We start from the raw sequence: 26,073 nt of genomic DNA, 5'->3' as shown, positions 1-26,073 counted from the left end.
CATTAATACTCTTGCTCTCTCCACACGATTTCATTTAGCTGTGGAAGACATCTGATCTCCAAGCGTGTAGGTATTAGATAAAGCCTGCAGACGATTTCATTCAGCTTTTGGATAGACTTTTCGAACAACAAGGCTGATATCAACGTTCATTAGCCTATTTCCTAATAAATACCCTTACTAATATTAATAAAATCGTCTGTCCGTAGCAAGAATAAAAGAGAGTCTTGGATGAGTTGGTTTGGGTCTCGGAAGGGTTGCGTGCAGAGACGATTAACACTGGTGTTCAGGTTTGCTATTTCCTGACGACTTTTTAGTCTTTCAAACTGTAGGGGCTGGATTCAGTCTTCATTAACCCTTCCATAGATCCATTTTAACCTGAGTAACATCGTCAGAGGGTAGTAAGGATAAAATAAAAGAAAGATTACTATGTCTCGGAGCTAAAAGGTTTAAAAATGAGCGAGGGAAACGCAGTGAAATTAGCGGTTCAGGGTAGGCTGGTTTGGGTTTAGGGACTAAGGGATGATTCCATTTGTGTGTTCAGCTCAGGGACCTTTTTTTTTTTTTTTCCGGATACACTTGTTGCTATCAAGCGATTTAATTCAGCTCTGAGACTTTTTGAACTTGAGTGCTTAATACAACCCTCATTAACTGCTTTACTATAACAAACTTGTCATTACTAAAATACAATCACGTAGGAAAAGCAAAAATAAACTAATAAAGAACGTACTAACATAACAAGGGCCTCGTGGATGCGCGGCAGAGTGTATTTAGGTTCCGGGAGGTCAGCTGTAGACTCTATTATTCCTTACGAGTCATATTTTATCTGCATGTCACAGATTTCCTAACACGTTTGCAATAGCGGTTTATGCTGCACAATATACCTCAACATCCTCCTGTATGCTACTGAGGCCAATGAGGTCAATATTAAGACGACACATTTTTTTTAAATAATAGAGCAAAGGAAGGGAAAACAAATGATTAAAAAAATAATCCATGCACCAGATTACAGGTGTCTTCCATTCCTTAAAAAAAAAAAAAAAAAAAAAAAAAAAATAACAGTTGGACCTGAACCGCTGTAGGGTGAAGTTTGGGGGCATCTGGGGAAGCGAGTCCCAAAGAGGTGCAGGTCGGGGAGCAGCCAGTGCTACGGAGGAATGGAAACAAGAGGTGTGGTATCTAATGTGCATGTAGTGTGGTATAGACAGTTGAAGGTAGAGGTATTATGAGAGTATGCTGGCCTACCCTCTGTGTTAATGAAAGCATTGAAATGTTCAGCAAAGGGAGATGGTCAGGAACAGGGTAAAGGTCAGTGTCACATGGCATCGACAGCCTAAAAGATTTATCCGATACAGAACAAACTCTAGAAGTGTTCAGGGTAAGGCAAGGATAAAGGGATTGGCTCTAAAGAACTCTCAGCCCGAGATCAAGTCACAGAAAGATCAAGAGTGGTCACAGAGCAAAATCACTACAAACAGTTTTGATCCGACTTGGACCAGACTTGATGGGGAGGTTGAAAATCAGGCAAGGTTGAAGTTATTCGATTTTGAGCGCAATCGGTCAAAGGTCAAGGTCAAGAAGCAAATTTTAATATACATTCGGACCTTAGACCAACTGGTGGATGCTTGCACTCTGTGAATGCTCCTTCTTGTTTAGCTTAGGAAAATGCACTTGTAATGAAAGAGTTAACGAAGGCTTTATATAACATTTTCAGTTCGAAATGTGTCTTCAAAATTCAGTCTAACGGCTTGGCTTCGAACTGACAATAATAATAATAATAATAATAATAATAATAATAAAACTAATTAATAATAATAATAATAATAATAATAAAAAAAAAATAATAATAATTATAATAATTATAATAATAATAATAAAACAAATTAATAATAATAATAATAATAATAATAAAAATGACGTCCAAGAGCTGACGCTGTTCCCTTGCTATCTCCATACGACTTTATTCAGTTGAGGAGACAATTTCTGAACTGTAGAAGATTAGAGATATGCTTTAGTAACCAGTTCATTATAAAAGATCTCCCCTACATTGAACTAAAGTCTCCAGAGGTAGCAAGATAAGTCGCCATGTAGAAGGGATTAAGATTTTCAGGATCCTATGAATTATCCAGAGCTGATTAAATTCGTCTGGTGTCAAATGGAATGAAAAAGTAGAGTTGTCCGTAATATGAGAGAGAGAGAGAGAGAGATTCCAACGTTACAAAGATAATAACCATACATATCTCATTTCGTTTGTAGGGGGCAAAACCGAAATATCAACAGAAAGAATCATTTTAACTAGAAAACAGTCACAGAGCGCATACCTCCTCCAGCACCAATCAAACCTATGATCTGAGTAATTCCTCTGTCCTACCAGATCAATACTTTCAGGCCACACATAATCAGTTAATACTACCATTTTAGTCTGCCCTGGTACAGTACACAAAAGCAGGGAGTGCAGTCTCCACCAGCACCGATAAAATTATTGGTTTATTCCTGCATTCAGATCCGGAACCACTTCGAAATCATATCAACTCGTTGGCGGATGTAATACTGAAATTTAATAAGAGGATTATATCATTCATATATATATATATATATATATATATATATATATATATATATATATATATATATATATATATATATATATATATATATATATATATATATATATATATATATATATATATATATATATATATATATATATATGAGGGATGCTTCACTCTACACAGACTTTACATAATCCCTGGCAGGCTCTGGTACTTCACGCCTCGCCAGCGTTCCATTCCTTTCCACAGTTCTGGCCCTGAGGCTGGATGCAGGTGGGGCAGGAATTATGAGACTGCGGTGACCAGTGTGGTGAAGGCGAGCAAGGCAAGGGGAGAAGATGAGGACAGGGACGAGAGGAAGACAACAACGGCGGGAAATATGAGCTAAAAGAAGAGACATGTGAGAGCAGGCGACACCGGGCAGGAGAATACTGGCAAGATAACATAGAAGTGCAGGCAAAGGTGTGGTATATGAGACAGACTTCAGTGGAGATGTGTGGAGACCGGAAGATCTGGGTTGGGAATATAGAGCACAGAAGCGAGAGACGGAATGAGAGAGTAGAATTAAATGAACAGAGTCGAGAGAATGGAGCGAAGAACGAGGATAGAAGAAGACAAATGTGAGGAAACTGAAAGATCACTAATGTGAATATAGAGAAACGACGTGAAAGATAGGGTATGTGAACAGAAGCAGGGGAGTTAAGAGATCATGGTGAAGCGGCAATAAGACACTGTATAATAAGTGTTTGGGATGGAAAACACAGGGGAATGATGTCATGGGAGAATAATAGTTAGAGAAGAGTCAAAACGATAGAGAGATGAGGCTTGAAGTCAGAGAGGTGTAAAATGGAAGATCAGTATTGTAGTAAGAGAATAGTTAAGAGGGTAGAGTGGAGAGGAACGGGAAAAAGAATGGATTGAAGGAATAGAAGAGACGACAGATAAAAGTGTATACACAGAGGCTAGAAGAAAGGTGAAGTGAGAGAAATAGGGCAGATGTATGGGTCCAAAAATATCAGTGTTAGAACCAGAAAGAACAGAAATGAAAGACAGTATAGAAGAACAATAGTGCGTGAAGGAAGTATAGATGGTAAGAGAAAAATAAGTGAATAAAGGTGAACTGAGAGAATTGGAGGATGGACGTAAGATGATGATGGTGCGAGGACAGAGAAGTGAGGACAAAGGTGGGAGCACAGACTGGAGGACAAGAGACAGGAGGTAGTGGCTCTGGCTTTGTTCTACTGAGAGGGACACATAAGGACATGAGGTGTAGTTTGGTGTGGTTTGGTGGTCGGATTTTGGAATCCCGTTAGTCTCCTTCAGAGGCACGGAGACGTGAAGTTAATTAGGAATGCCAAGGTGAACGCGCTACGAAGACGCTGGGTTTATGTGTACTGATGAATAATATACGGTCATATATCACTGACTGTTTATCTCGCTTGTGATTTTGGCCACGGTATACAGTAGTGACTTCCAGTTTGCAGACGCGTATGTGGAAAGTAAAAGGTAATCATACTGTATACACGAATATTATTAGTGAACCTGAGAATTCTGTGCTAGGTATGAAAAGAAAGCTCATTCTGAGTTTATTTGAAAACCGAAATGGTATGACAGATTTAAGAAAGCTTCGAGAAAAGTATGCTTAAGACACGCATGAAAAGAAATCTGAGTGAGACAGCTATCAGCCATGAGAGAATGTACAGTACATGGTAGTAATGATCAAAAGTTACTTATAAATCACAAAAGAGGGGGCCAGAGAATACGAGTTAAAAAAAAAAAACTGCAGTTTATGTACAGTAAACAAACCATAAGAATAGTATCATTACACTTATATATATGGAAGGGGATCTCATGGTGGCATGTGATCACTGCTAGACGAAGAAAACACAGATGTAATGGTGAATCAGTGCTGAGTAACTGAAGCAGCTATAAAATCAGCATGTCAAATCTGCTGAGTTACTGAAACAGCTATATAATCAGCAAGCCAAAACTGTTAATTTACTGAAGCAGCTATATAATTAACAAGCCAAAACTGCTGAGGCACCGAAGCAGCTATATAATCAGCAAGCTAAAACTTCTGCGTTACTGCAGTATTTATACTAGAAACAAGCCAAAACTTCGATCAGAAAAGTCTTCAAACGGTTTTGGAGTTCTTGATCATCACAATGTTTTTAATTTAACTGTTTTTGCGTGGTAAACGACATCGTCCTCTATCGAGGTGGTATATTGCTACTTCTTCAGGTGACTGGTGTGAATGACTTGAGAATTCATCTGCTGTCCCAAACGCGAATTCGATTCCCACATAAACTCATCCTCTCACACAAAACCAAACCAAGGGCGATAATGGACGGGTCCAGAAGTTCCAGCATTTTCGTACTTTTTCCAAAAGCAGCAAACCTTTCATTATATAATTTGAACAAGCAAGCAGGAGCCTGTGAAAACAGTCAGCATCTGAAACAGACTCACCGACTGATCATACAGACACCCCCACTAATACCAATCCTTAAAAGACAACCATATAACATGTAATACGGATGGTTGGTAGTAGCTCCAAAAGGGTCTCTCTCTCTCTCTCTCTCTCTCTCTCTCTCACACACACACACACACACACACACACACACACACACATACACACACATACACACACACATCTCTCTCTCTCTCTCTCTCTCTCTCACACACACACACACACACATACACACACATACACACACACACACACACACACACACACACACACACACACACACACACACACACACACATACACACACACACACACACACACACACACACACACACACTACCGCGCTAAGGGTCACACACTGGATTCCACCCAAAGGAATTTGCAGGACGGTAGGAGAGGCATCGGGTAATAAAGTGTGGTAAGCTTCAATACGGCCCCCTACACAGCAGCGTGCCAGCCTCTCAAAGGGGAGTGCAAGGCAGAAAATTACAACTGGCAAATATACAGCACGGCCCAGATGTCCTGCATTAAAGGAAAAATATTTGTAATTCACCTTTTGTAACGTCATCAGTGACTCAGTTATTGTTGTCACTTCAGTCTTGTAGTTTTTCTCCTCTTGACAAACTGACTGCACAAATATGCCACAAACAAAAACAAGTCTTGGCACTTTATAAGTAAGGGGTCATTCAGGATATATGGTATGGTTTACAAGCCTCCATTAATAAAGTAGTGCTAATAACGTCTACTAAGATTACAGCAGCGACACACTAGGTTATAAATAATACATTTTCGACACACTTGGAGTGGGATTAGAAAAGGCAGGACAAATCTACTTATATCAGAAACAACAAAACGTAAAAGTCAAAATATGGTTTGAAAAAAGAAAAAAAATTAACACGCTTATAACGTATGTGGTTGAATACTACATACACTCACATACATATACACATGTTTATCTCTCTCTCTCTCTCTCTCTCTCTCTCTGTATATATATATATATATATATATATATATATATATATATATATATATATATACACAGTATATATATATATATATATATATATATATATATATATATATATACACAGTATATATATATATATATATATATATATATATATATATATATATATATATATATATATATATATATATATATATATATAAAACCACATACCGTCTCTTCCTGTACTTGGGGACTCCCGTTGTGCTACACAGTATGGTCCCACTTCGCTCCCAGTCCAATATCCTCTATCCCTCCCTGTACCTCTATCTCCCTTACCCCCAGCCCATTCGTATGGTGACGACGGTGGAGAGTTGGTGGTGTTCCTCGCCCTGCCTGTCCAACTACCGTGGTGATGGTGGGAGGAAAATGATGGATATCCACCTTTGCCCTTTGCCGCACTGCATCCCTCACGCCTGCCATGAAGGTCCCTTGGCTCTTTACAGTGTCAGTGGTCTTCACTGTTTTACTGTGGCCGATGCACTGATTCCTCTCTCACCTTACTTTAACAGTGGCTCATGACCTACTGCTGTCCTAGCCCCTCGAGACCTATCATGACCTTAGCCGCTCGCTACCACCATGGATATGACCACCTAGCGACCTGCCCTAGTCTTGATCCCTCGTGACCTATAATGGTCCTGGCCCGTCATGATGACCTACCATTGTTGTGATTCCCTGTGACCTACCACGGTTCTGCTTCCGTCATCTACCATGGTCCTGCCCCTCACCACCTACCATTATTCTAAGCCTGGTCACCTACCATCCTTGGCCTGGTCAACTGTCATGATCCTAGGACTGATCACCTACCATGGTAAAGAGCCTTGTCACCTACCATGGTAGTGGGCCTGGTCACCTACCATGGTAGTGGGCCTGGTCACCTACCATGGCCGTGGGGTTGGTCACCTACCATGGTCGTGGGGTTGGTCACCTACCGTGGCGATGATGGCGGGCAGGTGGCGGTGGTCTTCCTCGACGACAGTGACCTCTGGGCGCGGGTGAGGGAAGTATGGCGGGTTGTCATTGACGTCGTCCACCCTCACCTGCACCAGCGTGGTGGCGCCGCCGCCCCCGCCCTCACCCCACACCACAAGCTCGTGCTGACACAGGGAAAAGAAAATTTCAGTATCAGTCACTGCAGTTCTCAATGGTTCTCTCAGTGTTATCGACGCCTTTGCATTTATCTTCCGGTACAGCTTCATCACTGCAATTCACCTTTTAGGCAGCCACGATGAAAAAAAAATGTCTTCATATCCACTACGATTCTCCATCTTTGTTGGTCTTATTCTGACCCTTCCCTCTCACCTTTGATCGTCTCCCACAGGTTCCATATCACGTTTTCATTGTTATGCTATTTTGGTGCAGATTCACACTCAGACTCTCTAACAAGTCGTCCACACTGCCACACACTGCACGTTTTACTCTCCCTCTCACATTATTTATCGATGTATCATAGTGCCACACCTTGAGCGTCACTGGCACAGCTTTAATATAGCCTTCTGAACATCCCATTCTTATGCAATGCATTGAGATTGCATTCGAATATGAAAATCCAATCCGGGGGCAGCCAGGACCTCATATTATAGTATAATCAATCCTTGTTATCACAAACTGTCAAACGCTCACATAGCCCCGTGAATATTTTGAAAGAAATTACTTGACACACTGTGCGGTAAATACCATATCGCATAAAACCTAACCCCATCAATTAAATGACGTGCTGCTTAGTTTATTTTGTTTATTTGCAAACGATCTTATAGTAAGAATAATACACTTAGAAATGAAGGGGTAGGTGAAATTACAACTTAACTCTCCAGCTAAAAAAATCAGCATTTATGTAATGTATATGCCTTATTGTATACCTAGTTGTATGATGCAGCTGTAGGAATGCTGTGTATGACCGTTAGGAAATTTGTTGTGAAGCAGTCAGGCTTCTCTCACGCTCAGCACTATTCTTTGACTCTCCCCCATACCAGCAGCAGCTCACTTTTTCTCCTTTATCTTTACTGAAACATATGAGAGAGAGAGAGAGAGAGAGAGAGAGAGAGAGAGAGAGAGAGAGAGAGAGAGAGAGAGAGAGAGAGAGAGAGAGAGAGAGAGAGAGAGAGAGAGAGAATTCTTAACTTTCTGCTTTACAGGTCTTTTGAAGTCAAGCATCAGCCGTTAATAGCGCACCTATAGTAACTCATCTGGAGGTTTCTTACGTGTTGTGGCTCTGTCTGCTGGTGCGGGCGTGGCAGTGGAAACAGGAAATGAATAAATGATGCAGGAGAGACACTGGCAACGCTGACTGAGCCGCCCATATTACACACAAATCGCCAGGTGGAGTGGAAGAGAGCCTTGCTTTTCATCCCTTTACTCGGTTATTTTTCATGCCATTCTTGAAAACGTCAGAAAAATTTAACCAGCTTTGGGCAGGCGTGTGTAGAGAAGGGTGGATCTGGAGATTTCGTAATACTTCTTCCTTAGCGATTTATCTGCACAGTGCTCCTGAATATCCTCGTGTGAAGTACTGATTGAAACTGTGTCGATATTAAAAAAAAAAAAAAAAAAAGGAACATACACGTAAAGCACTGAGGTGTAATATGAAGAATAAATCACTTAGGGAGAGGTTATATACGACATATGTGCAACTTAGTATACTACACTATATCTAATCCCTTCCAAGTTAACTGTTTAGAGATAAGGAGAACAAGAATCTGATGCTCTTCTCACCGTATTGTGTGTTGAGAATAAGTATAAGAATCTGATGCCCTTCTCACCATGGTCTGTGTTGATAGTATAAGAATCTGATGTCCTTCTCACCGTGGTCTGTGTTGATAATAAGTATAAGAATCTGATACCCTTCTCACCGTGGTATGTGTTGGGAATAAGTAGTAGAATCTGATGCCCTTCTCACAGTGTTATGTGTTAATAAGTATAAGAATCTGATGCCCTTCTCACAGTGTTATGTGTTAATAAGTACAAGAATCTGATGCCCTTCTCACCGTGGTGTGTGTTTCGTGGTCGAGGGCTGCGGCGAGGGTGATGATGCCGGTGTGCTGGTCGATGGTGAAGAGGCCGTCCCTGTTGCCGCCCGTGATGCTGTACCGCACCGCCGCACCTGCCACATAAACACACACATTAATACTCCACTACACACTTAACCATGCACCAAGATGCCTGCTTTTTATTAGTTTATTATTGCTATTTTCAGACATCTTCATTCAGCTCCAGAAAAATCGGAGATGCTAGGGTCTTTAGTAACACATGGCCCGTATTCTCGTCGGTTAAGGAAGCTTCCTAACACCTCTTTCTAAGCGATTCATTTTGCTTATTACACCTAACTCCCCTGTTCTGTGTTATGTACATCCTTCTAACATTGCTATCCTCTAGAAAAATTACGCAACAAAAGTATATTAACCGGCCATATCCAAAAGTTAATCGCTAAGGAAGAGATGTTAGGGAGTCTCCTTATCCAACGAAAATATGGGCCCTTCATTACAGAGGGTCTCCCAGAAGCTGAATAAAATCGTCTGAAGGTAGCAGGAATAACCCCCCAAAAGGACATGGGTGTGTTGGTTGATGCCGCTGTTGTCTTCCGTGATCCTTTAAGCTCCGTTTCGCTGACACCTGCTGAGGCATGACATTTCAACCCCTTCGGTCCGAGTACCTTGTCACTTTAGCTACTACCAGACGATTTAGTTCAGTCTTAAGGAAGAGTTCATGTGCTTAAGGAGCGAATGATGGCTACAACAGACCCTTCCAAGTCCAGAAGTCTGTCTGAATAAAATCGACTGCAGATAACAAGAATGAAATACAGAATGGGTCACTCGATTCAAGAGGTTATTTATCCTGCCACAAATTACAAGCTACAACGATTCCTTACTGCCAGAATCATCATGACAGAAACTTTACTCTTTATTAACCCTTCCTTGCAATCCAGTGTGACATAAGTGTATCAACCTAAACCTCATTCTTACCTTAAGGACTAGATACCTTCACCTCACACAGTGGTACTAATATACAGTCTATGCACACTTCTTTTTCATCTCAGATTAGTTCCAAATTGCATACTCAGTCATGTGGAAATCAACGTACAGTATATACTCTAAGTCGTGACAAAACATTTTCCTGTCACTAATCATGACCAAATTTTCCTTTATCGTTATCCATCTCCCCCCCTTCCCTATCATTACCATCACTTGAAATTACCTCAAGGGATCTACTACCATATTCACATTTCAAGCTTCAACCATCACTACACCAGTTATATATGCATGCAAAAATAAACTGGGATACAATTTGTATCAAGATATCCTTGTAGTGATAAATCTACCAATCTATCTTCCAACCAACCTACCTAACTAATTATTAATCTGTCTCTGTTTATCTATCTAGATACTCGTAGATAGGTAGATTGATAGCGATAGATAAAGACAGACAATTTCACACACACACACACACACACACACACACACACACACACACACACACACACACGCACACACGAGAGAGAGAGAGAGAGAGAGAGAGAGAGAGAGAGAGAGAGAGAGAGAGAGAGAGAGAGAGAATTACACTGTGTCTGTGCCCTGTGTTAGTGCTGTAAAAGCATTTTGTAAAACAAATATAATTTCAACAGACTATTTACGAATTATTGGCTAATAATAATAATAATAATAATAATAATAATAATAATAGTAATAATAATAATAATAGTAATAATAATAATAATAATAATAATATACAGCTCATCTTTTCACTTCATTGTAGTAGCTACTTAGTCGATTTTGTTAATCTTGGAGGAGACTTAGAACTGCAGGTGTTCCATATAGCCTTGAATAACCCTTACATCAATAGAGACCCTTCCAGAACTGCAGGTGTTCCATATAGCCTTGAATAACCCTTACATCAATAGAGACCCTTCCAGAACTGCAGGTGTTCCATATAGCCTTGAATAACCCTTACATCAATAGAGACCCTTCCAGAACTGCAGGTGTTCCATATAGCCTTCAATAACCCTTACATCAATAGAGACCCTTCCAGAACTGCAGGTGTTCCATATAGCCTTCAATAACCCTTACATCAATAGAGACCCTTCCAGAACTGCAGGTGTTCCATATAGCCTTCAATAACCTTTACATCAATAGAGACCCTTCCAGAACTGCAGGTGTTCCATATAGCCTTCAATAACCTTACATCAGTAAAGACCTTTCCAGAACTGCGGGTGTTCCATATAGCCTTGAATAACCCTCACATCAGTAAACCCCTTTCCCATGCAAAACAAAGGGTCAGGGGAAAGTATGAATTATGCAAGGGAACTATACAAATTTTGCGGGGTCATGAGGGTGTCAGTGAGAAAAAGGCTAGTATTCTTGTGCGGTGAGGAAGCTTACTGACACCTCTTCCTTACTGCTTTATTTCTGATACTGTTCCGTTAATAAATGTATTCTTGAATGTTATTCATACAATCTACGTCGACATTAAAAAGATATATGAAACATGATAGAGGATATTAATGAGTGGTTTCGAAAATAAATCGTTAAGGGGTACTAGGGAGCTTCCTTGCTCAACCAGAAAACTGACTCAACTTAAATGGATCCGGGTATTCTGTGAGAAATTTCCTCTGTACTCCTTTTACCTTAACTTGGCGTAGATTTCTGTCCTTTTGATTAATGTAGCTCAGTGATAGGATAAGACAATGCTATGGCTCCACATCCTTCCCATATCGTTTTTTCGTGACTGGCATCGGAAGCTCGTGTTTGTTTTTTTTCGACACATCTGTATATACAGTAGAAAGTTCATGCTCGATCCAAACAGTCCTCCGCACACGTAGATAAAGGCAACACACTCAAAAGAATTTATTATCAGTGACGCAGATGTTCTCCTTGAGCTGAATAAACTTAAGATATATAAAACACCAGCGACAGATAGAATATCTTCAAGAGTCTTAAAGAAGGCAAAAGATGAAATAGTATATATGTTCAATATCTCTCTCAGAAGCGGCACTGTACCGAGCAGCTGGAAATTAGTTAATGTAACTCTGATTTTCAAAAAGGAAGACAAATCGCAACCCAGCAATTACCGACCAATAAGCTTGACATCAGTTGTTTGCAAGTTGTTAGCAACCATAATTAGAGATTAACTGGTCAAACATTTAGAACAGAACAATCTCATCAAAGACTCTCAGTATGGATTCTGAAATAAGCGTTCATTTCTTACTAATCTACTGTATTTTTTCAATATTATCAATATGTACGAGAGCACTAAATCAGTCGATGTCATTTGGCTTCATTTCCGAAGCGCATTTGATAAGTTTCCACATATTCGACTTGTTGAGAAACTGTGCATCTACGGTATCGGTGGCAGTGTACTAAGATGGATTGAAAGCTGACTTGCGAATCGTAAACAAAGAGTTATAGTCAATGGTAAGAAATCAGACTGGAAAAATGTTAAAAGTGTAGTACCGCAAGGCTTAGTTTTGGGTCCTATTTTGTTCTTGATTTATATATACTACACTGATGAAGGCGTGTTTTGTAAATTATCAAAATTTGCTGATGATACAAAGATTGGTAACAAAGCAGATATCCCAGAACAAAGAATACTGATTCAAAGGGATCTTGATAAATTGCTTAAATGGGCTGAAAAATGGCAAATGGATTTTAATATTGATAAATGCAAAGTTCTAAATATTGGAAGTAAAGATGAAAAATTTAGTTATGTAATGAATCATTCTCAACTCAAGAATGTAAACCATGAAAAGGATCTAGGATTAATTGTAACATTATCTGAAACCAAGTAAACAGTGCACAGAAGCTATGCAGAGAGCAAACAAAGTAGTTGGATTTATAGGCAGATCATTTGAGTTCAAATCTGAAAATATAATTCTTACCCTGTACAATTCCTTAGTGCGTCGTCCACATCTAGAATATTGTGTGTAGTTCTGGTCATCGTATTACAAGAAAGATATAGAGAAATTAGAGAAGTGCAACGACGAGTAACAAAAATGATGCCCATACTGAGGAACAAAGCGTACGAGGAGAGATTAAATGGGCTAAAGTTATTTAACCTATCGAAGCGGAGACTACGAGGGGATCTGATTCACGTATTCAAGATTATTAAAGGAATCGATAATATGGATGCTGACAAGCATTTTGCAATTGATCGTTCGAACTACACTAGAGGTAATGGGTATAAGATTTCTGGAAAGCGTTTTCAGTCTAATGAAGTGAAGCATATTTTCTTTAAAAGGGTTGTTAACATTTGGAATATATTGCCCAGGGATGTCGTTGATTGCAGTACATTGGTGACACTCAAAAATCGCTTGGATAAGTATCTCGCTTCAAATCCACAGCTAAACACTTTTATGACTGAATAAGATATGCTGTTTTTCTCTATTTCAGATCATGATGCAACTATAGCAGGGAAATACTATGTTACTAATGGTAACTCTAGCTTACTAACACTTGCGATGTACAGATATAGAACAGAATATAGTTTACCACTTTTCAGTCTTTCCTATGGAAATTCCATGTCACCTTTTCCATGCTGCATAGTGGTCCTTCTCACTTTTTTCCTGCCAGCTTCGACTGGAGGGTTTGGTGGGTGGGGGAGAGCCTTCTTGCTTTACTATCCTTAACTTTATCTTGTAGAATTATATATCATAGTGGTAGTTTTGTCTGTAACAAGCAGCCTCGAAAGGACCAGTAGGTCTGTTACCGTTTGCTTTCCTTTGTACTCCTTCGTATTCAAGATGGAGATGGCTTCCAAGTTAGAAGCTCAGTGACACGATAAGCCAATGCTGAGGCTCCACTTCCTTTCCATATCGCTTCTTCTTGACTAGCATTGTAATCTCGTGTTTATCTGTTCATGCGACCTAGTATTCGAGATGGAGAGATGGCAGTTTTAGGCCACGTTAGAAGCTCAGTGATAGGCTACGATAATGGTATGGCTCTACTTCCTTTTCGCATCTAGTATCATACTCTGTGACTCAGTATACAAGACGGTGGGATGGCAATTTTAGGCCAGGTTAGTGTAAAAGGAGTAAAACATAGCCAATCTCTGTGGATGATTGAAGTCCTTTCACTGTGGTATGTACACTTTGGTGTGTACACTTTTTTTTTTTTTTTCATAAGGGATAACCACACAAGATTTTCGTCAACTGAGAGAAATAAAATTTTGGTACACCCCCAAATTTTATTTAGGCTGTTAAGATTTTGGAAACTACTGGTACTTCCAAGAATTAAATCTGCTTTATTAAAAATGTCACAGTTAATCTCAGGGAACCGTTTTTCCGCTGCTGGTATACCCAAGAATTTTATGTAGGCTGTTAAATTTTTCAAAACCTACCATTTCAGTTCATGGTACACCCAAGAAATTTTGTCGAGGCTGACAGATATTTCAAAATCTACATCAAGGAACCGTTTCTGTGCTACTGGTACACCCAAAAATGGCTGTCACAATTTTCAAAGTCTTTCTCGAGGAGCCGTTCCTCTGCTCCTATACTTCTTTAACCTTAACTTGGCCCAGATTTTCGTCCTTTCGCCTCTTACTTCACGTGGCTCAGTGACAGAAAAAGATAATGCTTAGTCCTACACCTCTTCTACAGCATATTTTGTTCATGGCTAGCATCAAAATTTACCTCTAATCTATTTCAACAACTGACCATTCATGACAGAGGGATGGCAATTTTAGCCCAAGTTAGAGTAAAACGAGAATTTTATCTGGGCCTACACCTCACAATTTCCTTCAATCGAGAGAAATCCCAGCAATAAAGGGTTTAATTTCTTGAGCCGAGTTGACGTTCTCTGGCTTGAAAAGTATATCTAAAGGCGAATAAAATAGTCTGAAAACAGCAAGAGTCAACAGAAAAATATGTCATTGAAATGAAGTGGTTAAGAGGCATACTGGTGCCCTGGGACGGTATACAAGAACATATTTACGATCTGTTGTAACTTGGACTTGTTGTTCCGGGAGGGACAGGAATAGAAAAGGGGCCAGGTCTTCTCATGTATCCTGTTCCTTCTACGAAAAACAAGTCTTAGCAATTAGAAAGAAAATATCGCAGACTACATCTGTACTGTGGAGGATGAACAAGGAAAGGAGAGTGTATATCTCCATGTCTCTAGGCCCTCAAGCAGTTACACAGCTAAGCCTCAACAGAGATTCGATGGTAAATATGTTCTGGTGTGCCAGCCCTGGCTTTCCACCGGCTCACTACCTCTCCACAAGGGGCAATGTTTTATAACCCCTCCTAACCACAAAATTTTTACATATTTGTCTATTTGTGCCTTTGTCGTCATTAATTTACATATAAAATTCATCAGTCAAATCAGAGTTGACATTGTGAAAAAAAAAAAAGAAGAATACTAAAGCGAAAATAAATACAAAAAATTTAACTTGATTGTAAATTGAATATTAAAGTAAAAAATACATTAAAAGGAAACTACCTGTAATAATAGGTAATTATAAAAATATGAAAAAAATAAACATGAATTTCTCTGTGCAGAGAATACTGAATTTTAAAAAAGGCAAAAAAGGAAGCTATCTGTAATATTATGTAACTATCATGGAGGAATAAAAATGTATTAATTTGTAATTGTCAAACAATACAAAAAAATTATCTGACCAGCAAATATTTTTAAGAGAACGAAAGAACATTGTAAAAATATGTAACCATCACGGAGAGAACAAAAACGATAAAGGAAACTATCTGGAATAATTTGCAACTATCAAAAAAATGAAAAAAGAAACTTACCTATACAGTGAATATTAATGTAAAAAAGAAAGAAAAAGGAAACTCTCTGTATTGCTGTATAACTATCATCAAGACTACAAAAACGGGAAAGGAAACTGTTATAATTATGTAACTAACACGAAGATTAAAAAACATAACAAAATGGAAACTACCTGTAACAGTACCTAACTATAACAGAGATTAAAAGAAAAAAAAAACGAAAAAAAATGTAATAACAGGTAACTATCCTGGAGAGAGAGAAGAAAAAAAGGAAACTATCCAAAATGTGTAAATATCGTGGCGACTACAAATATCATGGACAAAAAAAAAAGAAAAAGAAACATTCTGTAATAATATGTTAACTATAATGGATAATAAAATAAGACAAAAAGAAAACTATCCATAATAATACATGACTGTCATGGGGGTGAAACGACAAACAAAACTACCCTTAATAATACGTAATAATCATGGAGCCCATCTTATCCTGCGAATTGTTCAGGATCTGTTATGAACACAAGTACGGCTCTTCTCGCGCAGTTCAAGCTGGACTATTGCACTAAACTTCTTTCAAATTAACTTGGTTCATATTTTTTACTCTAAGTAGATTATTTCATGTAGCTCAGTGGCTGAGAAAAAACAGTGCTAAGGCTTTTCATTATCTGCATGGAGATTCTTCATGACTAGCATCGTACTCTAATATTAGTTTATTCCTGCAACTCAACAATAAAGATAATCAAATGGCAGTTTTAGGCCACATTAGAATAAAAAGATATAATTATGTCCAGCTTGCTGCTTCATCGCTGCCTATCTCCAGGATGTGGCTGGAGGCAGTCAGTTTGAGGAGAGCCCCGTGCCGAATACAAAAGTAGTTTGGCCAAAACAGTGAGATGAAATTCTCTGGTCTACCACATCCGGTGTACAAGCGAAATGGCCGAGACACGGGATACGCAGAAATACCTTTTTGATAATTATAGTTCTTCACTAAAAAGATGCAATATTTCCCCAGCAGAATTATGGTGTCAACTCTCATCATTATTTGTGAGAAATTATAAGGGGTATGAACACTTACTAATTTCCTGGGACTCAAGGAAATTAAGTGACTCTGTAAATTCTCCTCTTCCCTTCCACAACATTGATAACCAGAAAGCACACAGTGTATACCGCTGCCAACGTCATTCATATTTAAAATTTATGGCAGGAATTTCTCTTTCCTACCAGACGAATACTTTTACGGTTTCACATAGTCAATCAATTCCACGGATTTAGTGTTCCCTATTAATGAATTTCAGAGATCGCATACCTTCACTGATGCCAATGAAATTTATGACTTATTCCTGCATCTAAATCACTCTCCACCTCGAAATCTAACCAACACTTCCTCGAACCACTGCCCACCTATCCACCAGAAATCACTGAAATCCGAGAACAACTTTCTGAGATACCGTGTACACAGATACACAGACACACACACGGGTGAATACATAACCTCCTCCAACTTCACTGGCGGAGGTAATAAAGTGTTCACATGTAAAATTCCTAGATTTTTATGTCAACATCTTGGAGATTTAACATCACAAAGTAGCTGCATTTTCTTTGAGATGGCATAACTTTGCCCACGGTATAAACATATTGTGTGGTCCCGTTTTATAAAGGTAAAGGTGATAAGTATGAATATACTAGCTTTAGGGGTATAAGTCTGTTGAGTGTTGTAGGTAAGGTGTATGGTACAGTGTTAATTAAGAGAGTTAGAGAGGGTACAGAGGGAGTGATTGGTGATGAGCAGTGTGGCTTTAGGAGAGGGAGAGGATGCGTGGATCAAATGTTTGCTGTGAGACAGGTGTGTTAAACGTATTTAGCGAAAGGTAAGGATGTGTTTAGGGCGTTCAATGATTTAGAGAAAGAGTATGATAGAACTGATAGGGAGGCTTTGTGGACTGTTTTAAAATTGTATGGACTTGATGGTAGGTTGCTAAAAGGAGTGAAAAGTTTTTATGTTAACAGTAGAGCTTGTGTAAGAGTGGGAAATACTGTGAGTGGTTGGTTTCCCGTGAGAGTGGGGCTGCAGCAGGGATGTGTGGTGTCGCCATGGTTGGTTAATATTTATATGGATGGTGTTGTAAGGGAGGTGAATGCAAGAGTGTTAGCTGAAGGTCTGAGTCTGGTGAATGTTGATGGTAGAGAGTGGAATCTGAAGCAGCTGCTGTCTGCGGATGATACTGCTGATTCAGAGGAGAGATTGAGACAGTTGGTAGAGGAGCTTGGAAGGGTGTGTGAAAGGAGGAAATTGAAAGTAAATGGGAATAAGAGTAAAATGATGACGTGTACGAGCCTGGTAGATGGTAGGAGGATGAATATAGTTTTGAATGGTGAGTTGCCTGAGGAGGTAGGGTGTTTTAAGTATTTATTGTAGGGTCACATGTTGCTGTGGATGGAAGAATAGATGCAGAAGTGAAGTTTACAATGAATGAAGTAGGAAAGGTGCTGGGAAGAATGAAAAAAGTGTTTAGATGTCGTTTGCTTAGAATGGATGAAAAGAGAAGGCTGTATGAGGGTGTTGTGGTACCGACTGCATTATATGGGTCTGAAAAATGGAATATGGGTGTTGGAGAGAGGAAAAGTTTGAATATAATGGAGATGAGGTGTCTGAGGAGTATGTGTGGAGTGACGCGTATGGATCGAATGAGAAATGATGAAGTGCGAAGGAGAACTGGAGTTGTACAGGAGATGGCTGATTGAGCTGAGCAGAGGGTGTTGCGATGGTTTGGGCATATGGAGAGAATGGATGATGAGAAATTGGTGAAAAAAGATAAGTAGATCTAATGTGAGAAGTGTAAGACTGAGAGGAAGACCACGAATAGGATGGATGGACAGTGTGAAGAGAGCGTTGGATGAGAGAGGAATGTCTGTTGAGCAAGGAAGAGTGGCTGTGTGTGACAGCAATGATTGGAGAAAAATTATGAATGAATAAATGATGACGCAGCCCTGAGGGAATATTCTCCCACATTTGGTCTGATCAGCTGATCAGGTCAGGTGCGGGTAAGGGGATGGGTCAATTATGATGTGGCAGGGGTAAACCATCTCTGCTGTCGGGCCCTTCTGTCACTGATTGCACTACGCAGTTGACCCTTGTGCGGTGTGGTGCGGTGAGAATTTGTTCCTTTTCCCTTTGGGGCTAAGATGTGAGTGAATGTATTTGAGTGGATGAGTAAATTTTGAGTGTGTCGTCCTGTCTTGGCTACCTCCCTTCCCTTGGGGGAAGCAACCTAGGTACATAGACAGAGAGATAAATGTATCTGATTATTCATTTGATATTCGCCAAAACTTCGAAACTGGGAAATTCTGAACACCTGAACGTGTTGTGTTTTTCCTAAAACCCCTTGAGTCCGGGTTGAGTCCTTTGTAATGCAGTCTTGATACTGCCAGGAGATTTCATTCATTTTAGGAAAGGCCTCTCGTACAGAAACGTACAAAAAGGGTTTATAAATGCTATAGCTAACCCGTCCAGTTGGAAAAATCAATTCTAAGCTGAGGCAGATCGTCACAAGATGGATGATGATGATGATAATAATAATAATAATAATCAAATCAGTGATGATGGTGATGATGATGATCATGATACTAATACTAATACTAATACTAATACTAATACTAATAATAATAACAATAATAATAATAGGCCTAATAATAGTAGTAGTAGTTAGTAGTAGTAGTAGTAGTAGTAGTAGTAGTCAGAATTCTGAAACTGCTTAAGCAATAATCAAAGAACTTCACATTTCAGATGAAAATACTTTCGTTATCATTGTAGACCTAATATTAAAGGACTTTCTGTATGATTCAAATTTTTTTACGGATTTTGACCTGTGACCTTCAGATCAAGGTCAAGGTCATTCATACTATGCAAATTATGTTCACTCATGACCTGCTACATTTTCACAGAGTTTGGCCAAAATCGGCTAAATACTTTCCGATTTAGCACTTTCAGGCATGAGGCAGCCATTTTGATTTTCCTCAATATCTCAAAAAGTGTTCCTTGGATCTCAGTACCAATACCCAGGTGCACTAGTATATGCTGACCACTGCAGACTGGAACATTGCCAAAGCAATCGATTCAGTAGTTCTTACTGCGCACGAGCAAAAAGTGAAAAATAACGTAGAGGGCGCTAGTGCGGAGCTGGTGGTAGGATTTTGTGTGTGTGTGTGTGTGTGTGTGTAAAAGAAGCCTGCAGCCAAGATACATCACCCCAGAAAATTTCAAGTCTACCTCGAACGGTCTTGGAATGCCAACCTTCAAGATCTCCTCACCCCCCCCCCCTCTTACAGAAAAGAAATATCTATAATATTAATAAGAACTCCATAGATTGTGGAGTTCTTATTAATAAAAACAAGAATAAAATCCTTAGGCTTCATGTGTCAACGGGCGTGTGCAACAATCAAACATCAAATACCATCTTAACAAATCGTCTGACCTTGCCTTAGACGGTGATCTGATAACGTGGCTGTGTGGGACGTACAGTATATACATGTTTGCATCGTTCTGCGCGGAGTTAAGACTAATAAAGGTGAATAAACGGGCCATAAAGGTGCTAAGTGGGAGAAGGCAAGGACGACGTAATGCACTAACCACCAGCACGTCAGGAAGGTAAACAGGAAAGAGGCCAGTGAGAGCATGCAAATTAAGAAAGAGGGAAGGAAGAAATAATGGAAGAGAGGTAGAAATCTGAAGGAAACTACGTCAGAGCCAATCAATCAATCAGGGAGGAAGAAAGAATGATTAGACGAAATGTGTATACGATAAAGAACAAAATGGAAACTGAAAAAGGAAAAAAAAATTAAAAGGAATGGGAGTTTAAAAAATACTGTGTGGGATACTGAGAAAACTCCATTATACACGGGGAAGATGCTGGGAAAAATAGTGCTTAAGGAACTATGCAGTCTTTAACTTCCTTTGGTCGTCATCATCATCGTCATCATCATCATCATCATCATCATCATCAGCAGCAGCAGCAGCAGCAGCAGAAGCAGCAATTATCAATCATGATCATCATCAATCATCATCGTCACTATCATCATCATCGTCATCAATCATCATCATCATCATCAATCATCATCATCATCACTACTACTACTACTACTACTACTATTACTACTACTACCATTACTGAACTATTATTAGTATCATCATTATTATTATTATTATTATTATTATCACCTCCGCCAAGGAGGTTATATTTTCACCCCTGTCCGTTTGTTCGTTGGCTGGCTGGTTGGTTTGTGAGCAAGATTACACAAAAACTACAGGACGGATTTCCACGAAACTTGGGTAGAAGAATGGGCCTTGGCTCAGAATACGCTCCATTAAATTATGGTGCGGATCCGGATAAAGGTGAGGATCCAGGAACTTTTTTCACTTTCTTTAACATTGCGAGATAGTGCGTTGGCGGAGGTATGCGCTCTACTGAGTGCCATTCTAATTATTATTATTATTATTATCATCATCATTATTATTATTATTATTGCAGGTCACAGACGATTTTTTTAAAGATTAGGAAAAACCTCTCTCACTGGAGGGGTTAAGCAGGCCATATCTGTCCCCTGCTGTTCGAAATATTTCTCCTTAATTGAAAAGAAAGATCGTCTGGAGGCAGCAAGACTAACTGAAGACGTAGTGGGAGTCAAGGGGCTAAAGAATGGCGGTGAGAAGACCAGTCCATTATGGGCCGTATTCTAGGTGGCACAATAGGCTTCGTAACTCTTCTTCTTTAGCAATTTATTTTACACACTGTACCTTAACGTCCTCATGCATTCTATTTACTAGTGCATTATGGGCTGAATCGTAAGTAACATAATAGGCTTCGAAGCTCTCCTGCTTTGGCGATTTATTTTCCATACTGCACCTTTACCTTCTCACGCATGGTAATTTTGTTGCTTTGGTCTGGATAGAGTTAATATAATACAGGAGGAGAATGAGGTGTAATGTATAAAATAAATCGCTCTAGAAGAGAGGTTACGCAGTCTTGAATTTGGCTCTGTTATTTTCTTGTTTTTCTCGTCGAAGGAACAATCTTGCAGGCTTTTGGCCTCTGATTCCTTCTTCCTTGCAATATAATAGAGTGAGACCTTCTGAATCCATACATGTTATCATGAGAGAGAGCGACGGGCGTAAAAGAAAGAGTGTGTGTCAGCGAAGGGCCACTGGATGAAGAAGGAGGCCAGGGTATAAGTACCGGGAGGTGTGAGCCGCTGTGGCTCCTGTGGAAGAAAAATGACGGTGTGTGTGAAATATTGGCACGAGAAGACCGCCAACTATCGCCGCAGAGTGAGAGGTCCCAAAGTCAGGGTGATTTGCACAAGGGAAATAATTGGTGCCGAATATGGTCCGTAGTCTCGTCGGCTAAGGAGACTCCCTAGTACCTCTTCCTTAGAGATTTATTTTAGCACCTCTTCATTAGGGACGTATTTTTGGATAAGGCTGGTTATGTTCTTGTGCGTTGTGTATGCAGAGTATACCATGGCGATGTTTCAGGGACTTATATAATACCTAATAGGACTGTACGGTAAGGTGTAACAAGCCAGATTAACTGCTAAGGAAAAAAGGTGTTAGGGAGCTTCCTTAACCAACGAGAATATGGGCGTAAAAGGCAATTAGATATGGTTGTCAATTGTTGTCGGTATTACACAGAGACCAGTTCAATTCTCAGGCGGTTCTAACCTAATATCAGACGATTTTCTTCAGCTCAGAGAAACCCATCACAGCAAAAAGGGTAACGAGTGTCTCAAAGAATGTGTAGGGGTGAGAATTAGCTTTGTATTCTCTCCCAGCTAACGCTAGACGATTGTATTCCACCGAGAGAAGCTTTGTATTCCATTGACGAAAGCTTTGTATTCTACTCCAGCTAACACCAAGTATATATTTCACCGAGAGAAGCTTTGTATTCCACCCAGAGATGCTTTGTATTTCACTGAGAGATGCTTTGTATTCCATCCCAGCTAACGCCAGGAACATATTCTACCGACAGAAGCTTTGTATTCCATCCCAGCTAATGCCAGGATTATATTCTACCGAGAGAAGCTTTGTATTCCACTGAGTGAAGTTCTGGATTCTCTCCCACCTAACGCCAGGATTGTACTCGTATTCCACAGAGAAGAAACCCACAGCAGGCAAAGAGTTGAAGTAGCCTACAATTCTGCTTAAGTCTGCGAGGAATCCAGAAGAGGCTCCACATAAAACTCTTTACCCAATGTAAATTTAAAGGTCCAAGAGCACTGTTAAAGTTCTCGAGGCATTTAATCTAGAGAAGTGCTAAAGTTGCCCCGCTCTGCCCTACAATAAACAAATCCCCGCTGTAAAAGTCGCCTGGCTGAGGAAACAATTTCGCTGGCATTTTATGGAAGCGCCGCATCTTGCTTGATAAAACCTACGAGAGCATGAGGTAAAATGGTTTCTCACTGCCTTCGGGACACACGAGGGTGATACATTTTTCTAAGGTTACGAACAACAGTGGGGTATACAGGGAGAACTGGGAGAAGTGCGTATTGATTTTCTGAGATTTCTTTTATCTAATTTTTTTTTTCTTACCCAACGATTGAAGTTAAAACGATGGAAATCAACCCTGCCATGGTCGCGATAGCTGTACTGTTTTATTGCATCTAGTGCCAGAAAGTATATATTTAGTTGTCAGTGAGTGACAGCCTTTGAAAGATCGGAACAACTTTACTGATTTTATCCCAGTTGACATTAGACGACTGTCACGGGTTTTTTAAATTATATGCAATATTAAAGGATAATCATTCAATAATACTGAGAGCAGGACAATGAATTGTCTTGTAAAAATCAAGCAATGATTACTTTATGTCGGCTTACTTCGCCGATTCTCTAAGGACGAGAATTTATAAACTTTCTCAACAGTACACAGCAGAGACTAATTCCTCACAACTGCTGTTTGTTAGTATTGTTAGCCTCCGGAGAAAGTGACTTTACCCCTGACAATCAATAACTAATGCTATTAATGATAACAGGTTCTTGCTGATGCATTACCTCCTGGTTGGGACAACGGATTTTAAGCTTATTACAAAAGGACTGGCCTAAGTACCAGTTATGAATAGCAAAGCGTTTATGCAAACTAGGAGATATAAGTGAAATAAGCTTAATATGGTAAATAAAACACGAGTTTACATTACATTAAGCTCAAGAAAAAGAACTGTTAAATTTATTGATTACAAAGGAATAAATTTACGTTACATTTCAAAATGAATTCAAAATAAGGAGATCGCACTCACTCGCACACTCAAAAGCTAACTCTTAAACTTAGGAAAAAAAAAAACGAAAAGAAAATACTGGTCAGAAAAGTGGACAAAGTGGATGACTGGGCGTCGTTACTGGAAGGACACTGCACACGCTAAGCCTCTCGCCAATCAAGCTAGGTGAGAATACGGCGGCGGTGGGAACTGCATCGTAAGAAGGACACTGCCACACACACTACCTGCTTCCGCAGCGTACAAATCTTGACTGACTTCAAATCATGGGAAAGAGGCGAGTGTCCAGCCGCATTGCTAACGGCTAGAATGAGCGAAACACGCCCATAATAAATCGCTCAGCGGAAGTGCTAATGTATCGCACAAAGACGATCACTTATGAAATAGTGAAAAATGTCCTGAAAAAACACTCCCGATCAGGTGAATACGTAGCGGTTAAACTGAGCGATAAATACTGGGATTCCACTAGAATTCGCGGTTTCCCACCAAAGTTAATGTCACGAGTCGACTCGTGACAACGACTTTGCTTACTTACCTTTGCCAACGAATATTGGAGGAGGCCATGTTTTCACCCCTGTTTGTCTGTTTGTCCACAAGATATTTCAAGAAGTTATTCATGGATTTCAGTTAAATTCTGTGGATACGTCGGTCATGGGCCAAGGAAGATTTGCTTAAATTTTGCTGGTGATGTGAGTTTGATTCCCGGTTCAGGACTTTTCTGCTTCTCTGTCCACGAAATATCTAAAAAAGTTATTGATTTCAGGGAAATATTGTGGATATGTGGTTCATGGGCCAAGAAAGAGTTGATTAAATTTTGGTAGTGATCTGAGTTGTCTAGTTAGGCGTTGACAAGGGTATGTGCTCCCTGAGTGCTGTCTACTTATTAAAGTAGTACCGTAATAGAGCCTGTACGTGGTTCCTCCCAGTATCCAGTAGTCTTTCATGGCTGATTCTTGTTAGCCTACAAGCAATAATAATAATAATAACAATAATAATAATAATAATAATAATAATAAAAATAATAATAATAATAATAATAATAATAATAATAATAATAATAATAATAAAAATAATAATGATAATAATAATTCACATTAGGGAATACATTTCGGATGAAAGATAAGCATTCGGGAGCCGGATGCCAATCGCCCGCCAGAATATGCTGTTGGCCACGTCCAAGATTTAGGCCTTATCTTGATACTCTGAAGGTTTCATGTTGATAGCTCAAGCCGTCCATGAAATGTAATAGTGTTAAAGGCGGGCGATAAACACTAGTTGACATTTTGCAGCAATTTTGGTGACCTTTACCTTGACCGCGAGTTCCCATTTTCGAACTCCATCAAGATTTTGGCTATATCTTGATACCCTGAAGGTTTCATGTTGATAGCTCAAGCCGTTCATGAAATATGATGGGAACAAATACACACACACACACACACACACACACACACACACACACACACACACACACACACACACACACACACACACACACACACACACACACACACACACACACACACACACACACACACACACACACACACACACACACACACACACATACAGAGAGAGAGAGAGACAGAGACAGAGACAGAGACAGAGACAGAGAGGCAGACAAAAACATTATCACTCAGCTTTCTACGGGCAGGCGATAACAAGAGGGGTTTGTTATAACTTCTTAACTCCTTCACTACCAGATATCCTCCATTAACTGGAAAATAAGGGTATGGGAAGTAAGAATGATATTATTTTAAAGTACAATGTCGTCGGTGGGGAGTTCTGTGGACAACTGTTTAACTCTTACCATCCCATGACGCCTACCATGCTTTTTTACTTGCCACAAAAAAAATATTATTAATTCAGTTTATTTTCCTTGCTATAAAAAAAAATGAATAAATAAATTCAGTTCAGGGGAAACTTCTCATAGTCTATCTGTCTATCTATTGCCAGACGCCTCAATCCCGTTTGGGGTGGTCACAAACAAATCGCCTCCATGTCGCCCTGTCCCCCGCCATTTCACTGCCCTGCTGCCAACTCACACCCTCCTCTCTCATATACCTCTCCACCTCATCCCTCCATC

The 26,073-nt window shown here is 39.7% G+C and overlaps 1 protein-coding gene across 1 annotated transcript in view; it reads right to left on the bottom strand.

Moving 5' to 3' along the window:
- The window catches only part of LOC145407475 (putative neural-cadherin 2), a 152,452-nt gene that overhangs the window by 86,883 nt on the left and 39,496 nt on the right, over positions 1–26,073 (bottom strand). Inside the window, exons 3-4 of the mRNA XM_080278404.1 lie at positions 9,007–9,122; positions 6,955–7,119 (exon numbers count right to left, since the gene is read on the bottom strand). Of these exons, the coding sequence (XP_080134530.1) occupies positions 6,955–7,119; positions 9,007–9,122 (281 nt within the window). The remainder of the gene's footprint in view (positions 1–6,954; positions 7,120–9,006; positions 9,123–26,073) is intronic.

Source organism: Coenobita brevimanus, chromosome 73 (assembly GCF_032717465.1).
Source record: "Coenobita brevimanus isolate Jiangsu-jjx chromosome 73, ASM3271746v2, whole genome shotgun sequence".
Taxonomy (NCBI): domain Eukaryota; kingdom Metazoa; phylum Arthropoda; class Malacostraca; order Decapoda; family Coenobitidae; genus Coenobita; species Coenobita brevimanus.
The sequence above is the reverse complement of the archived record's forward strand: the minus strand, read 5'-3'. Positions and strand labels throughout refer to the sequence as shown.